Source organism: Dendrobates tinctorius, unplaced genomic scaffold (assembly GCF_039654945.1).
Source record: "Dendrobates tinctorius isolate UK_male_01 unplaced genomic scaffold, ASM3965494v1 ptg000086l, whole genome shotgun sequence".
Classification (NCBI taxonomy): Eukaryota; Metazoa; Chordata; class Amphibia; order Anura; family Dendrobatidae; genus Dendrobates; species Dendrobates tinctorius.
The window spans coordinates 1,044,035-1,062,158 of NW_027361754.1; the positions used below are offsets into that span (position 1 = coordinate 1,044,035).

The window sequence follows — 18,124 nt, forward strand, 5'->3', positions numbered from 1 at the left end:
GGGGAATTTTTTGAAAGCTATGTCAAGGGTGGAATCTAAGTGGATTTTCACCCTTGACAGCTTGGCTCCGAAAGGCTTAAATCATGAGATTGAGCTACATGCTTTCTAAATCTAGCTGGGAAATATCAACCCACTTCTTTTCCTCTATATTATCTTTTACCCCTTTTTCTTTTCCCAATCTTTGACATACCAATTATGTATACTACAATTTATGACATTCATGATATACCAATCGTGTATACGACAACCTTTAACACCCCCCTTTTACCCCCCTCTTCCATAGAGGGTCTCTTTCTTTCTTTTTTTTTTTTTTTTTCTCTTGTAAATCTCCCCCCCTCCCCTTTTTTTTTTTTTTTTTTTCTCTTGTAAATCTCCCCCCCTCCCCTTTTTTTTTTTTTCTCTGTCCCTGGTCCCAGTGATGGACCTTTTTTAAAAATAAAAATAAGTGAGGCATTGTTTGCATTTTTTACATAAAAATATACACATATATATATATTTTTATCCTCATTTTTATTCATTAAGTCACATTTTTTAGTATTCATCGTAATAAATTTTTTAGTATTTATTGTGATTAATTTTTTTCATTTTAAATGTATTAATATGATGGAGGTTTATTTAATTTAATTTAATTTATTAACAATAAAAGCTAAGTTTTAATATAAATGGATGATTATTCATATTCTCCTCTTTTAATAATCTACTAGATGGATTATGATGATACATTTTTTAGTATACAAAAAGTGCTACAACCCCATTGGTTCCATTAATCAGTATAAAGCAGGGTTACCGCAAGTCATTAATGATTATCCATTAGCACCACAACCTGTTTAAGGATGATTGAATGCAGCTGGGAGACCTAATATATAAGGACGGGCAGATAGACACTTGTCATAGCCCTGACGAAGAGGGAAGCCACCCTCGAAACGCGTTGGTTTGTGCCTTCTGTGCTCCCGTCCTTGTTTACCTAGCTTGTGACGTCACATAGCTCCGCCCCCCCATCGCGCCGCGTCCTCGCTGTTGCTTCCGGCCGGAGCACACGAGGTGCCGGCGTTCTCCCGCTCCCCCGCTACGTGCGGTGCAGCCTCATCCTCCCCGTGTGCAGGGATTTTTTGCGCCAACAGCCACCACCTAGGCTGATTACGGCACTCAGCAAGCGGTACAAGTAAGTAAGTCCTGTTCGGACTGACCGTTTACTATAACATCACTTTATCAAGTGGTTTTCTTCTTGTCTAGTGCCTGACATAACCAGCAAACCCTGCTCCTGCTTTATCCAACTAGCAGGAATTACCACAAGCACTCTACAAGTGAAAGTTTCTTTACAGCTAAAGCCTCATTACAATGCTTACATGAGAGGATACTGTTCCTGCTTACTTTTTACATACAAATATAAGTAAGTACAGCGGCTACTCCATAGCTGTGATTCTTTATCACGGTTATTAATACTAATTGTATTTAATTTTATTTGGTCAGCACTGTGAAAGTGGGCTATCAGCAAGCACCACAGTAAACACCACGGTACCAACCTGAAGGAAATAGCAATATTCAGTAAATCATAGTGAGTACAGTTAATTCATTAAAGTTTAGCATAGGATATTAACATTACTGATATTTTAATCCTATTAATATATTCTTTTATCAGTATCACTGATCACTACAAGAAATCACGAATACAACATCACAGGCGAGGTATCCGCCAGACAAACGCCCTATATCACTAAGAATATTCCTCAAAATCCCTTCAATTAAAAGTAAGTATTGGTTTATAAACCCCCTCTTTCCCCCCCCCCTTTTTTTTTTTTTTCCCCTTGTCCCTTGGTTCTGTTCTTTATATCTGCTCAGTATAGCGCGGTAAGGTATTTAATTATACAATTCTTTGGCTTTAAACAGGAATCGACACAGTCCTGTCTCCCTATCCGCTGCATCTGAGCTATTTTGTGGCTGGGTAGCGCCCGTGTATATTTCACTCTATCCGTTAGATATTTAAAGCTGCTGGTGCCTCTGGAGTCCCTTGAGCCTCAAGGTGTAGGATCCTTCAAAGGCTTGCTCTGGTGCATAAATCTACTATTCGGACACCCCTAAACAGTGTTCACAAGCAGAAACGGTTGCAGTGGGCCCAGACATACATGAAGACTTGAATTTTCAAACAGTCTTGCTTACTGATGAGTGTCGAGCAACCCTGGATGGTCCAGATGGATGGAGTAGTGGATGGTTGGTGGATGTCCACCATGTCCCACCAAGGCTGCGACGTCAGCAAGGAGGTGGAGGAGTCATGTTTTGGTCCGGAATCATGGGGAAACAGCTGGTAGGGCTCTTTAAGGTTCCTGAAGGTGTGAAAATGACCTCTGCAAAGTATATAGAGTTTCTGTCTGACAGCTCTCTTCCATGGTATAAAAAGCAGAAACATGCCTTCAGGAACAAAATCATCTTCATGCATGACAATGCACCATCTCATGCTGCAAAGAATACCTCTGAGTCATTGAGTGCTATGGGCATAAAAGGAGATAAACTCATGGTGTGGACACCATCTTCCCCTGACCTCAACCCTATAGAGAACCTTGGGAGTATCATCAAGCAAAAGATCTATGAGGGAGGCAGCTCACATCAAAACAGCAGCTCTGGGAGGCTATTCTGACTTCATGCAAAGAAATCCATGCAGTAACTCTCCAAAAACTCACAATTTCAATGGATGCAAGAATTATGAAGGTGATATCAAAGAAGGGTTCCTATGTTAACATGTAACTTGGCCTGTTAGGATGTTTTGTTCAGTGAATGTGACCTCCTAATGCTGCAAATTCCACAAAAGAGCATTTTCAGTTCTTTAAAACATATCAAATGTTTAGAAATTCTAATGTGCCTAATAATTTGGAACAGTGCAATTTGAGGTTTTATTCATTTTGGAGATTATACTGTTATCATTGAGAGGTTTCTTCAATATAATTTGATGTATACTCTAACCGGTGATGACCTTTATTAGACTCACTGTCATTTGTACCGACTATTTAGGAAAATCAGAGAAAAATATCATTTGCTTAATAATTTGGAACACAGTGTATGTTGCATAGAGTCACCCAACTTCTCACCCCTGTCACCTGTTATTCCAGCCCAGGATGCACGGACTACATCCTACAATTTTTTGGCATTTTTGGCATTGCATCAGAAATGGTTCATGTCTCCCTTACAAGTGTTCTATGAGATTAAGGTCCGGGGATTGGGCTGGCCGCTCCATAACCTCAATTTGGTTGGACAGGAACCAAGATTTTGCTTGTTTCCTGGTGCATTTAAGTTCATTGTCTTGTTGAAGCCCCCATTTCAAGGGCATATCCTCTTCAGTATAAGGCAACATGACCTCTTCAAGTATTTTAACATACAGCTCTGGCAAAAATTAAGAGACCACTGCACAGTTTTATAAAAATCAGCTTCTCTATATGTCTGACAGTCATTCCATTCCAGTGTCAGTTGAATTCCAATGAGAGTACACCTCATTCAACTTAATACGCTTCTGATCAGGTGATCACCTGAACCAAATCTTATATAACGAAGGAAAGTATAAAAAACCCTGCTGTGGTGATCACAATCCTCTTGCAATAGGACAAGCTGGATGGCAAAACAAGTGCTAGTAATAACCCAAATGTAATAGGAATGAAAAAATAACTAAGACAGTAGTCCATTACAACAAGGTCAAGCAGCAGATATTGGGGACAACAAAGCTACAGACCGGCAGAGGGCAAAAATGAATCTCCACTGACCAGAATAACCGTCATCTTATTTGAATGTCACTCAGCAACTGCAAGATGACATCAAATGACCTACAAAAAGAATGGCAAATTGCAGCTGGGGTGAAGTGCACGGCAAGAACAGTTCGTAACAGGTTCCTAGAGGTAGGGCTCAAGTCATGTAAAGCTAGAAAAAAGCCTTTCATCAATAAGAAGCAAAGGAGAGCCAGGCTGAAGTTTGCCAAAGACCTTCAGGATTGGACCATAGCGGACTTGAGTAAAGTAATCTTCTCTGATGAGACTAATTTTCAGCTTTACCCAACACCTGGTCGTCTGTTGGTTAGACGGAGACCTGGAGAGGTGTACAAGCCACAGTGTATTGCACCCACTGTGAAATTTGGTGGAGGATCGTTGATGATCTGGGGATGCTTCAGTAAGGCTGGAATTGGACAGGTTAATCTTTGCGAAGGACGTATGAATCAAGCCACATACAAGGTTATCCTGGAAAAACAGTTGATTCCTTCTGCTCAGGAAATGTTCCCCAACTCTGAGGACTGGTTTTTCTATCAGGACAATGCTTCATGCCACACAGCTAGGTCAATCAATGTGTGGATGAAGGACCACCACATCAAATCTCTGTTATGGCCAGCTCAATCTCCAGACCTAAACCCAGATTATTTTAGCTGAACAGCCGATCATTGTCTGCACTTCGTTATAAGTTTTACCCTCTCCAATCAACTTTGTATTCAAAGTACACTGTTCTTCTGAAAAATGTCTCAAATGACCCATATGTCTCAGGCTTTCAAAGGAGAAATGCATGTACAACATGTGCTGGCTTCACCCTTAAATAAGGGCCACCTGATTCACATCTGTTTCTTCACAGAATGATTGACCTCATTAATTGATCTCCACACTGATATTATTGTCTTTGTCAGTGGGCAAACTCACAAAATCAGCAAGGGATCAAATACTTATTTCCCCATTGTATATTGCAGACTGCTATATGGTGGTCTGTGTGGAGAGGGGTCATATATTGGAGGCTGGTATACATGGTGGTCTGAGTGGAGATGGGTCATATATTGGAGGGTGGTATATGGTGGTCTGGGTGGAGAGGGGTCATATATTGGAGGCTGGTATATGGTTGTCTGGGTGGAACGGGGTCATATTGAAAGCCATTACTTTGAATATACAGTTGAAAGCAGTGATGGAAGAGATTATACTGTGTGTGGGGGGGCTACACTATACTGTGTGTGTTTGTGGGGGGGGCTACATTATACTATGTGTAGGGCTGCATTAAACTCTGAGGGGGCTTCTTTATACTCTGGGGGGCTACATTATACTCTGGGGGGATGCTTTACATGCTGGGGGGCTGCATTATATACTGTGCGTGTGGGGGGCTGCATTATACTCCTAGGGGCTGCATTGTACTTTCAGGGCCCTGCATTATACTATGAGGCTGCTGCATTATACTCTGAGTGCGCTGCATTATACTGTGATGGCGCTGCATTATATTGTGTGTAGGGGGCTGCATTGTGTACTGTGTGTGGGAGCTGTACTGTGTGTGGGGAGACTACACTATACTGTGTGTGGGGGGCTGCATCATACTGTGTGTGGGGAGCTGAATCATACTGTGTGTGGGGCTGTACTATACTGTTTGTGTTTGTGGAGGGCTGCATTCTACTCTGGGGGGCTGCTTTATACTCCTGAGGGGGCTGCATTATACTCTTAGGGGGCTGTATTATACTCTGCAGGGGCCGCATTATACTGCGTGTGTGTAGGGGGCTGCATTATACTCTGAGGGCGCTGTATAATGCAGTCCCCCCACACACAGTATAATGCGGCACCTTCAGAAATGTGTCAGGTGTCTATTCTGTTTTTAAACATGGCTAACATGCCTTAAATAACATGCCTTTAATAAGGTTTTTTCTATTTTTTTTACCGGGTTGGAGTACCGCTTCTATTCCTGTTTACTTCTGCTCATTGCTATAAAATATATAGCAGAGGTATTGTTCGGAATTTTATGTCCGGTACACCACACACTGCAAACATCCCATCCAAAATTCTCCTGTCATTTACCTTAATTAAAAAGTCTCCCAGCTCCAGTTCAGTATATAGTATATGACAGAGGTCAGTATATAGCGGTATAAAGTATATGACAGAGGTCAGTATATAGCGGTATAAAGTATATAGCAGAGTTCAGTATATAGCGGTGTAAAGTATATCGCAGAGGTCAGTATATAGTGGTATAAAGTATATAGCAGAGGATAGTATATATCGGTATAAAGTATACAGCAGAGGTCAGTATATATCGGTATAATGTATACAGCAAGGACAGTATACAGTATATCGGTACAAAGTATATAAAGGTGTAAAGTATATGACAGAGGTCAGTATTTAGCGGTATATAGCGGAGCGGTCAGCACAGTTTGCTGGAGATTTCTCACCTTCTCTTCACTGATGTTGTGTGTAGGTCCAAGCCCTCCTAACTTCACTTCTTGATTGAGGAAACTTTTTAACCTCTAGAAAAAAACCGTGAAATCAGTGATCATCACTCCCATCATCACACAGAGGTGTATCACTATGTATGTAATGACACTTCACATGGGCAGCAATATGACTATGACAACTGAATGTGCCAGGTTGTGTATTGTGAAGTTTTGCATTCACTCAGCTGCGGTTGAGGTAGGCACAGGAAGCGGTAATGCTAAAATGTCCAAGCAAGTTTATTCAAAACTGCATAAACTGCTCAGGATAGCAAATAAGAAAACAGCCTTTTCCGGCACAAAGTGAAAAGACAAAATAAAAAGTCCATACAATATAGTGGTCTGCCTGCTCAGGAAAGTGCCCAGTTCTTTAGGCCTTAGCACAGACCCCCACACAGGAAATTCACACAGCTCCAGCTCCAGACACTGAATGAGACATTCGGTCTCCATTTTATCTTTACCGATTTTGTGACGTTATAGCGATATTGCTAGCGATATCGCTATGTGTGATACTTACCTCCGACCGGCTCCCCCGCTGTCCATCGCTGATCGCGCGAGAATGTCCGGCTCCATTTCTCGTCGTCCGCTTCTTGCTGGCGCCGACGAGCGATGCGTGGAGGCGGGCGGGAGGACGTCAAGATCGCTGTGTGTGAAAGGTGAGTATCGTGCGCTGCGTCGCTGCTGCATCGCTGTGAGATCTGCCTGTGTGACAGCTCACTAGCGATCATTTAGCGATGCACCAGCGATCCTGACCGGGTCAGATTGCTGGTCGGATCGCTGGTGCATCGCTAAATGTAAAGGGGCCTTTGCTGTCTGCTGAGCCGTGTATCTAATCCTATCATGTGTGACACTGACTGCTGAGGCGTGTATCTAATCCTATCCTGTGTGCAGGGCCGGCGTTATGGGCAGGCAGACCAGGCAGGTGCCTAGGGCCCCCGCTCCTCCAGGGGCCCACAGCCAGCGGCACATCACGCAGCCGCTATGGGGCCCCTGTGAGGCAGGGGGGCCCGCCTGCCCCAGCGCCAACTCCCGCCGCTGCCGCATTGAAGGAGGCAGTGATGGAGGAGAGCGCGTCAGCTGACGCTCCCTCTCCCATCATTCAACACTCTGCCTCTGACACAGCGGGGGCGCGATGACGTCATCACGCTCTCACTGTGTGCCAGACATAGCAGGAGGAGACAGGAGCAGCCAGCAGCCCAGGCACGAGGAGAAGGTGAGGAGTGTTTTTTTTTTTTTTTTTTTAAATCAGTGTGAGTACTGGACTGTGGGGCCACTCTGGGGGGAATATATACGATGCTTGGCTGTATCATACCATGCTGGGGGGGCTATATACCATGCTGGGCTGTATTATACCATTCTGGGGGGGGCTATATACCATGCTGGGCTGTATTAGACCATGCTGGGCTGTATTATACCATGCTGGGCTGTATTACACCATTCTGGGGGGGCTATATACCATGCTGGGTTGTATTACACCATGCTGGGCTGTATTATACCATTCTGGGGGGCTATATACCATGCTGGGCTGTATTATACTGTGCTGGGCTGTATTATACCATTCTGGGGGGCTAAATACCATGCTGGGCTGTATTACCCCATTCTGGGGGGCTATATACCATGCCGGGCTGTATTACACCATGCTGGGCTGTATTATACCATTCTGGGGGGCTATATACCATGCTGGGCTGTATTATACTGTGCTGGGCTGTATTATACCATTCTGGGAGGCTATATACCATGCTGGGCTGTATTACCCCATTCTGGGGGGGCTATATACCATGCCGGGCTGTATTATACCATTCTGGGGGGGGCTATATACCATGCTGGGCTGTATTATACCATGCTGGGCTGTATTATACCATTCTGGGGGGGGGCTATATACCATGCTGGGCTGTATTATACTGTGCTGGGCTGTATTATACCATTCTGGAGGGGCTATATACCATGCTGGGCTGTATTATACCATTCTGGGGGGGCTATATACCATGCTGGGCTGTATTATACCATGCTGGGCTGTATTATACCATTCTGGGGGGGCTATATACCATGCTGAGCTGTATTACACCATTCTGGGCTGTATTATACCGTGCTGGGCTGTATTATAGCATTCTGGGGGGCTATATAGCATGCTGGGCTGTATTATACCATGCTGGGCTGTATTATACCATTCTGGGGGGGCTATATACCATGCTGAGCTGTATTATACCATGCTGGGCTGTATTATACCATGCTGGGCTGTATTATACCATTCTGGGGGGGCTATATACCATGCTGAGCTGTATTATACCATGCTGGGCTGTATTATACCATTCTGGGGGGACTATATACCATGCTGAGCTGTATTATACCATGCTGGGCTATATTATACCATGCTGGGCTGTATTATACCATTCTGGGGGGCTATATACCATGATGGGCTGTATTATACCATGCTGGGCTGTATTATACCATTCTGGGGGGCTATGTGGGGAAGGTGACTTGACGGACAGACTTAACTGAGGGAGGAGGGGGCGCTTTGTGCACTATAGACGGATATTAGCAATGACAGAAAGGAAACAGCTGGGGAAAATGGAATAGGAGTGCAATACCTAAGTTTGACCACAAGATGGCAGGGGGGAGCGTAGTTCAGGACTTGACAGCAACTCAGGGCTTTAGAAACCGCTTAGTCATGGGGGGGCGGGGAGACAGGAACCCAGGAGGGAAATTCCAGAGAAAGGGGATAAATAGGACAGGACAGGGTTACAGGCTAGGCTAGTCCCGAAAGGAGCTCAGGAGGAGAAGAGTCAGTACAGAGGACTGACAACGGTGGAGAGCTCGACCAGGGGACCGATAGGAAGAGACAGTCAGGGGTGGCCCTGACACAAAGAACCGCAGGACAGACGAGGCCCCGGGGGTACCGATTGGATGACGACCTCGGACTGGTGAAGCGCTGGCGGTAGATAGGCCTAGGGCAGCCCCAGCGAAAGATCCGCGAGGGACGTCACTACGACCGAAGGAAGGTGAAAGTATCCGGGCCTGAATACGGTGAGCTGTAAAGGAGCTGCGGTGTATGGCTACGGTCGTCAGGAGGACGGCCAATAAACTCGGACCTGTTGCAACCAAAATCTGCCTCCGTCTGGTGCCTGTATCGTCTGGTCGCGGTAAGCAGTGGACCACCCCCCAATCTGGGCCCCTACCACAGCTATATACCATTCTGAGCTGTAGTGTACCATGCTGGGCTGTATTATACCATGCTGGGCTGTATTATACCATTCTGGGGGGGCTATATACCATGCTGGGCTGTATTATACCATGCTGGACTGTATTATACAATCCTGGGGGGGCTATATATCATGCTGGGCTGTAGTATACCATACTGGGCTGTATTATTCCATTCTGGGGGCTATATACCATGCTGGGTTGTATTATACCATGCTGGGTTGTATTATACCATTCTGGGGGGCTATATACCATGCTGGGCTGCATTATACCATTCTGGGGGGGACTATATACTATGCTGGGCTGCATTAGACCATGCTTGGCTGTATTATTCAATTCTGGGGGAGCTATATACGATGCTGGGCTGTATTATACCATGCTGGGCTATATTTAACAGCCCACCATGGTATACAGACCAGCATGGTATACAGCCTGTATACCATGGTGGGCTGCATTAAACCATGGTAGGCTGTATTATACGATGGTGGGCTGTATTATACCATGGTGGGCTATATACCATGCTGTGCTCTATACCATGGTGGGCTGGGCTGTATACCATGGTGGGCTGGGGTGTATACCATGTGGTGCTGGGGTATATACCATGTGGTGCTGGGCTATATACTATGCAGCTGTGTTATATACCATGGGGGGTACATTTTACATTATATTCTATAGGGGGAGGCTGTGTTATATAATATGGGGAGGTGGACTGTATAATATTTTATTTGGGGCTACATTATATTCTATGGGGGGGCTGTATTATATTTATTATATTCGATGGGGGCTGCATTATACTATATGAGGAGGGCTACATTGTATTCTATGGAGGGGCTACATTATACTATATAAGGGGCTGCATTATATCCTATGAGGGGGTTACATTATATTCTGTGGAGTGGCTGCATTATACTCTGGGGTAGCTGCATTATTCTCTAAGGGGTGGCTACATTATACTATAAGAGGGGGGCTGCATTATATTCTATGGGGGTTACATTATATTGTAGGGCGGGGCTGCATTATACTCTGTGGGGTGGCTGCATTATGCTCTATGGGGTGGCTACATTATACTATATCTGGGCTGCATTATACTGTATCAAGGACTATGGGAAAAACATTTTATAAAGAACTATGGGGTGCTTTATGCTATGGGAAGTGAATTCTACTACATGGGTGACTATGGCGGTGCATTATACTATATGGAGAACTATGAGGAGTGTATTATACTTTATGGAGGACTATGGGGCAGATTATATTATGACTATGGGGTGTAAACTGTAGATGTGCTGCTGATAACATGATACTGTATGGTGATCTGTTAGGGTGTGTGCACACGTTGCAGATTACTCTGCGGCTTTTTCTGCAGAGAATCCATATCTCTTGGCAGAAACCGCAGGGTAAAACACATGCATTTTTCCTGCGGATTCCTAGCATGTGTACAGCAGATTTGATGCAGGTTCTAGTGCGGTTTGTCATTGCGGATGAGAGAGAGAGAGATTGATTGATTTGTATGTCCCGGAACGCACACTGCAGCTGCGGTTCCACAAAAAAGAAGTAACATGCTGCGGAAAATAAACCGCAGCAAATCTGCGCAGAATTTTCCACAGCATGTGCACGGCGGATTTGGTTTTCCTTAGGTGTACATGGTACTGTAAACCGCATGGAAACTGCTGCGGATCCGCAGGACCAAATCCGCTGCGGATCCGCAGTAAAAACCGCAACGTGTGCACACACCCTTAGTGATCCATTAGTGATTGTTCTGTTCCCATCATTCTTTCTCAGACGGTGAAAAGAGGCCAGGAAACAAGTGTTGAACGACTTCTTCAATTTTGTTGATCTCACTCATTTAGCGGCCTGAACTCTGCACATGTAAATACAATCGAAATGCTTCTGTGATGTGCAATATGTTAGCATTTGGGGCCCCATTTTAAACTTTGCCTGGGGCCCCACTTTGCCTAAAACCGGCCCTGCCTGTGTGATACTGACTGCTGAGGCATGTAACTAATCCTATCCTGTGTGATACTTTCTGCTGAGCTGTGCATCTTCCTCTCCTGTGTAATACGGTGTGCTGAGCCGTGTATCTAAAGCCCCCGTTACACACTGCGATATCGCTAGCAATATCGCTGTAAAGTCACCGATTTTGTGACGTTGCAGCGATATTGCTAGCGATATCGCTGCATGTGATACCTCCGACCGGCTCCCCCGCTGGTTATCACTGATCGCGCGAGAAGCTCCTGGACCATTCCTTGTCAGTCACTTCCTGCTGGGCTTCCTGTGGCGCCAACGAGCGACGCGTGGAGCCGGGCGGGAGGACGCAGGATCGCCGCGTCTGACAGGTAAGTAGCAATCCCCGTCCCCAGCGATGTCGCTGGTGAGATCTGCCTGTGTGGCAGCTCACTAGCGACCACCTAGCGATGCACCAGCGATCCTGACCGCGTCATATCGCTGGTCTGGATCGCTGGTGAGTCGCTAGGTGTAACGGTACCCTTAGCCTCTCCTGTGTGATACGGTGTGCTGAGCCGTGTATCTAAGCCTCATGTGTGATATGTCCTCAGAGAAGCCCTCGTGGACAGTACTATCTTAGGCCAGTGATATTACCCATAATATACCTTCTGGTGGCTGTTCCTGCCTTTCTGGTGCAGGTAGCAGTGGATGTCAGGCAGCTGTAACAACAGCCCAGATAGGAACACTCAATAACACACTTTAAAGTAAGTCAATAATCTGCAACGAGCGGTGGCCGGGCGTGCGGAGGAGAGCGTACGGTGATATTCAGCCTGTACTGATCACATCCCTCCTCCAGTCTGACGCTTGTAATACATTGTTTAGACTTATATAATGGGGAAGTATCTGCCTGGATTTCTCATAAATCCACACTAGATCCCCACTCCCATCTACAGAATTTCAGCCCAAAACTTGCAGGACCCTCCAAATGCTCCACTGTTCCTGCAGACCCTCATTATTGTGCCACTCTCCAGACCTTCAGGAACAATCTGCTTCTGTTACAGCCAAATATTTCATGTTTTACTTCTAAGTTCAGAGACCTGCTGACATTTTTATCCACCATGTCTCCATGAGAAAGGTTTTTTTTCCATGCAATTCTTCCATGAACATGACGTCAGGGCAGACTTCTCTGCACAGTAGATGGTGTAGTTGGATCCCACTGGTTGCTGTCCGTACTGAGCTGATGGCACTGCTGGACATCTTCTGATTTCAGTGGGAAGTAACATGATGCTGCACTAAATTTCCTTAAGCAACCACTGAATATACAGTCCTCCTTGCTGTCCATTTCTTGGCGCTTCTTCAAAATAGCTTTAACAACACATTAAAAACCCAGTCTGCTGTGAAGTCTTGGCCTTGGGAGAGACCTTGCTGACACAGTATAACTACCTTGTTTCTATGCTGTTTTGCTGTGGTGTATGACCTGTGACATATGACTGTCTTCCAAAATCTCACCATTGTAGAAGAGTTTGGCTGTTCCTCACCCAATTTTTATTCACCTACTCATCTGTTTCTGTTTCAGTTAATGATCATGTTTCATCCTCCACATGAAAATGATCATTATTATCTGCTTGGTGTAGACACTTTTTGTAGTGTACAGGGGTCAATATGGGAGCTCTGAACAATTTATATTACAGCTGCTCTTCTGTGGGATCAGATCAGAAAGGCTACTGTTCTCTTCCCATGACTGAGCCTTGGGTGCCAGTCACCAGGTCACTGGACTACTGTCAGTGTCTACCATCAATTACCTACCAAGAATATTACAGAAGAATGCAGTATACTTAGAATATCTCACAAGACCACCTATATACCGGGAACACTCCACAAGACCTGCTGTATACTGGGAACACCCCACAAAAGCTGCAGTATATTGGGAACACCTTACAAGACATGCTGTATACTGGGAACACCTCACAAGACTTGCCGTATACTGGGAACACCCCGCAAGACCCACCATCTACCGAGAACACCCTACAAGACCCACCATATACCGGGAACACCCCACAAGATCTGCCGTATACCGGGAACACCTCACAAGACTTGCCGTTTACCGGTAACAACCCAAAACACCTGCTGCATACCGTGTCCTGATCGTTTGTTGCGGTTTTCCTGTATCTAACACGTTTTCTCACTTCCCACCAACCCTCCATCAGAACTGTGAGCCCCAATGGAGGAGTGATAGTTTCCCTGATAACATAATTTGCTGAGTATTAGTAGTTTTATGGTGGCTGCTCTGTCTTCTAATCTCCGGTGTGTGATCACAACGCTGCAGATGATGGGGCTATCATCTCATTACTCAGGCTGGCGAGGAGTTAATAGCGATAATGTCAGCAAGGAGAGATGTAACGCTGGCGGCAAGTTACTATAATATCTCCTCTTTCTATCTCACAGGGAGCGCTGCAACAAGAAAGTTCTCTTCTAATGAAACTAAACTAGGATTTCACAAAACATACTGAGTATATATTAATTCATGGAAAAATATGAGACGAGTGGTCTGTCACGCTGTGGGGGAGGGGTTACACTGGACACGACATCTGGAAATGGCTGGAGATCACAACCGTAATGCTGGGATAAGATGTCTGTGACGATTATTTTTTAATTTAAAAAAATAAAAGAGGGGGAGTTTCGAATATTCAGGAAAGTGCAGAATTATTGCAGATTTTTATCGTCATTCAATCATTATGCAGGTTAATATAAATCAGGGGTGGGGAACATCCGGCCCGCGATATCATCTGGTGCGGCCGGCAGCCACTTTGCCCGATTTTTGGCCGCGGGCCCTCTAATTCTAATAGCGGCGTGGCACGCGGCCGCTATGTGGCTCGGCGCCGCCCCCGTCGCTCATTAAACTTATCGGCATCATGGTCGCCGATACAGTTGAAAGCAGTGATGGAGAGAGTAACAGCTGACATGCCCTCTCCCATTACTCCCCCTCTGCTTGTGACTCAGAGGGCGCGCGATGACGTCACTTCATTGTGCGCCACGCTGTACCAGCAGTGGAGCCGATGAGACTGAAGCAGCGCAGGGAATAAGGAGGAGGGGTGAGTATTGTGCGAGTGTGTGTATATGCATTATTGTGTGTGTGGCGCCCCTGAGGGTTCAGTCGCCACAGAGGTACTACACCTCCTCCTGAGGTGTGGTACCCCACTATCCAGGTAAGGTGGAGACACCTGACCACACTCCAACACGCACATCCCACACACAACATAGTAGTGTAGCAGAGCAACCTTGGTGGCTCCCTGCTTGGAACACGAAGAGTGCTGGGAGGTGGGTGGAGCTTAGACTGCACAAGAGAGTGGGAGAATATTAGGAAAGGGTCAATCTGTGAGAGAAGATCCCCAGAGAGGGATGGAGTGAAGGAAGTGCTGCAGCAGACTCCTGTGACCTGGAGCTGCTGGCACAGGAAAGAGCCATAGAAAGCCTGGTTCTTCAGAAGGAAGATAGTTTAGTACGGAACATAAGGAGAAGAGAACTAAGGACTAGGGTCAGAGCAGAGCTCTTCCTCAAGTTTGAAGCGCATGGCCAGGGTCCGGTCCCCGAGGTTGTATGGATACTGATGTTCCTGCAGCAGAGACCGGAGGAATAGAAGTCATCACCACTTTATTCCCATCTAAGTCTTGGGGCCACAACAGAAACGTGGGTGAGCCGGGACATGATAGCAAGGAGTCCCCGAAGCAGGCTACAGCTGTCTGCCATACAAGTAGAGTTCTAAGTAACATCAAGAAGGAGGAACTTGAATTTAATACGCAACTACAAGTACTTCAGATTAGGCACTAGTGTGGAGACGTTCAGAGAAGGCACATGTTGGAGGAGTGCTGGAAAGGTGTACTTTACCTTGCCTGGGAGATGGCTTAGCCCCTAACCTGGAGGACACCGCACCGAAGCGGGCATCTGTGTGCACCAGACTGTGAGTAAAGCCTTGGAACTACATGTGTGCCGGCCCTGAGGCTCAGTCGCCACAGAGGTACTGCACCTTCTCCTAAGGTGTGGTGCCCCACCATCCAGGTAAGGTGGGAACTCCTGACCACGCTCCAACAATCGCACCCCACACAATAGAGTAGTTCAGCAAAGCCACATTGTGGCTCCTTGCTTAGAGAAAAGCAGAGCACCTTTGGTGGTTCCCTGCTTGGAACACTAGACTTGCTGAGAGGTGGGTGGAGTTGAGAATACATAAAAGAGTGGGAAGGTTTAGGATTATAAGTCAGTCAGTCAGAGGAAGTCACTCGGAGAGGAGTGAGGGAAGGAGATCCCTGGAAGAGGGATGGAGGAAGGAGTGTTGCAGTAGACCTGAGTGACCCGGGTCTGCTGGCACGGGAAAGGAAAGAAGGAGAAAGACATTGAACTGAAGCCTGAGCCTCCATAGAAAAGAAAGACAAGTACGGAATGTAGGAGAATAAGGGAACACAGAGGACGTGGGTTAGGAGAGAACCCTGCCTAGAAGTTCTAAGCGCAAGGCCGGGGCCCGGTCCCCAAGGTTGTATGGACACTAATGGTTCTGCAGCAGACACCGGTGTAGTGGGCTGCAAAATGCACTACTCCCATCTAAGACTTGGGGGCACAATAGCAACATGGATAGAGAGCCGGGACTCAGGAGTAGAGAGTCCCCGAAGCAGGCTACAGCTGTCTGCCGTACAAGTAGAGTTCTTGGGAACATCTGATAGGACGAACTCCAGTGTAACTCGGTACTAGGAGATCTTCACACTTAAAGGCGCTATAGAGGAGACATTCAGAAAAGGCACATAATTTGGCGGAGCGTGGAAGGGAGCATTCCATCTTGCCTGGAGGTTGACTGAGTCCCTGACCCGGAGGACACGGCACAGAAGCGGGCACTACAGACTGTGAGTAAAGCTTTGGAACTACATGCCCTGGTGTCCTCCATTCCTTCCTGTGTCCGCCTGCCTGGCACTGCTGCATCCCTTGCGCTGGACACTACACCATCTAAGTGTCACTTCACCTATTCTGCCCTGGGACAACAGCCCTGCCTGTGGAGGGCTATAACATCACTGCTGCACCACACCATCTGTCCCAGAGGATCTGTCTGCGGCGTTGGCCTAACATCTCACTTGCCGAACACCACAGGTGGCGTCACGAACTATTCCATTAACTACATTCCACCAATTCAATTCCCCGCCATTAATTGGGTGCCCAGGACCACGGACCAGGTCACCGCCGCTGTGACACATCCCGCTGACACCGGCCCGGTCCGAGTAACCCCGCAGCCCTGGGAGGGCGACCCACATGCCCTTGTGTCCTCCACTTATTCTAGCGTCTTAAACCCGGCTCTGCTACATCTACTTCTTTACACCATCTCCCTACTTGCCAACCTCATCTACACTGCCCTGGGACTACAGCTCCACCTGTGGGGAGCTTCAACATCATTGCTGCACCACACCATCTGTCCCAGAGAAGCAACCCTGCAGCGCTGGTCAAACTGACCAGAGACCACAGGTGGCGTCACGAATCATCTCAACAACTTTATCCCCATCACTCTACCCCGTTTACAGTGACCACCTGAGGTCACGGACTGGGTCACTGCCACTGTGACATCTCCCATAGAAATCAACGGGCCCGACACCAAGTACCCCACGGCCTCTGGGGTCGAGTCAATTTTGGCATCACGAACAGGATGACGAAGCCTGGTACCACCGGGTCCTGTGTGCCGAAGATTTATTGGACTTAAAATTGCTGAAAATGTGTAAAAGAACCAAAATGATAGACTGTAAAATAGACTCTCAAAATGGCCGCCGGCGTAGTGAAGAAGTACGTGACAACATAGATGGCCCTAAGAATAGAGCGCAAACTGTCCTGGGCCTCCCCTGCCTGAACTTCTATGCAACAGCAACATGGCCCACCCCCAGAGGGGTTCGTATACTGGCTTGGTATGTAGGCAGAGGAAGAAGACGCCGCCCCAGGAAGGAGGAGCAAAGCCCTGTGGCGGGAAAGGGGCCCAGAGAGAAGCCAAAACGCCATGATGGAAGAAGGATGGAGGCCTGAAGAGCGCGAGGAAGAGGAGCTTGCCTTCCCCGGCGCAGTAGTCGAAGGCTCCGGCCCTGTTTCTGTGATGGACCGTCAGCAGCTGGACGAAGAAATCGCCATGCTGAACCGCAGTCTGCGGCTGAAACAGGAAGCGCTGCGGACCTTGGACTGGCAGCGCACCCAGGAGGGGCCTGCAGAAACGGTACCTCCACCACCGGTACCCGCCGCCGCTGCACCAGTTCTCCCCCAGACAGCACCTGTAAAACCCGCGGCCGCTGCTATGCCATCGGCAGCGCCTGTCACCACCTCCCCGCTGCTGCCGCCGCTGGGTGCTGCCTGTCAGGAGGAGTTACCTGAGGACCCGGGAGCTGAATGTGAAGCAGGGACCGTGTTCCTGCCTGGACCTGGCGTGGCCGCGCAGGTCCCACCGGAGGCCTCAGCAGACCCTGAACCAGCACCTGCTCCACTCCAGTCGCTGCCCGCTGAACAGGCAGCTCCAGCAACCACCACTGCCACCAGCTGCCGTCCAGTGCCCGCACCGGAGCAGAACATGGTCAGGAAACGTCAGGAATCCGCCCCTGCAACCGGATTGACCCGAGTTTCCGTCCACCGCGTGCAACAGGCCGGTACTTCGCATGGAATAAATGGAGGAGTTGTGTTCTCAATTCCAAGATGCTAAGCCGACTGCGATGGAGAAGTGGAAGAAGTCCCTGCTGAAAAGAGCAAAGCTGGAGCAATCGCGTCCCATCCGGCGGCTTCTGA

At 47.4% G+C, this 18,124-nt stretch overlaps 1 protein-coding gene across 2 annotated transcripts in view; it reads right to left on the reverse strand.

Moving 5' to 3' along the window:
• The window catches only part of JHY (junctional cadherin complex regulator), a 97,767-nt gene that overhangs the window by 9,101 nt on the left and 70,542 nt on the right, over positions 1-18,124 (reverse strand). Inside the window, exon 6 of one of the 2 annotated variants that reach the window (XM_073584853.1) lies at positions 6,158-6,232. The exons of the other annotated variant lie outside the window; for it this stretch is intronic. Within the exon in view, the coding sequence (XP_073440954.1) occupies positions 6,158-6,232 (75 nt within the window). The remainder of the gene's footprint in view (positions 1-6,157; positions 6,233-18,124) is intronic. 2 annotated transcript variants of the gene reach the window in all.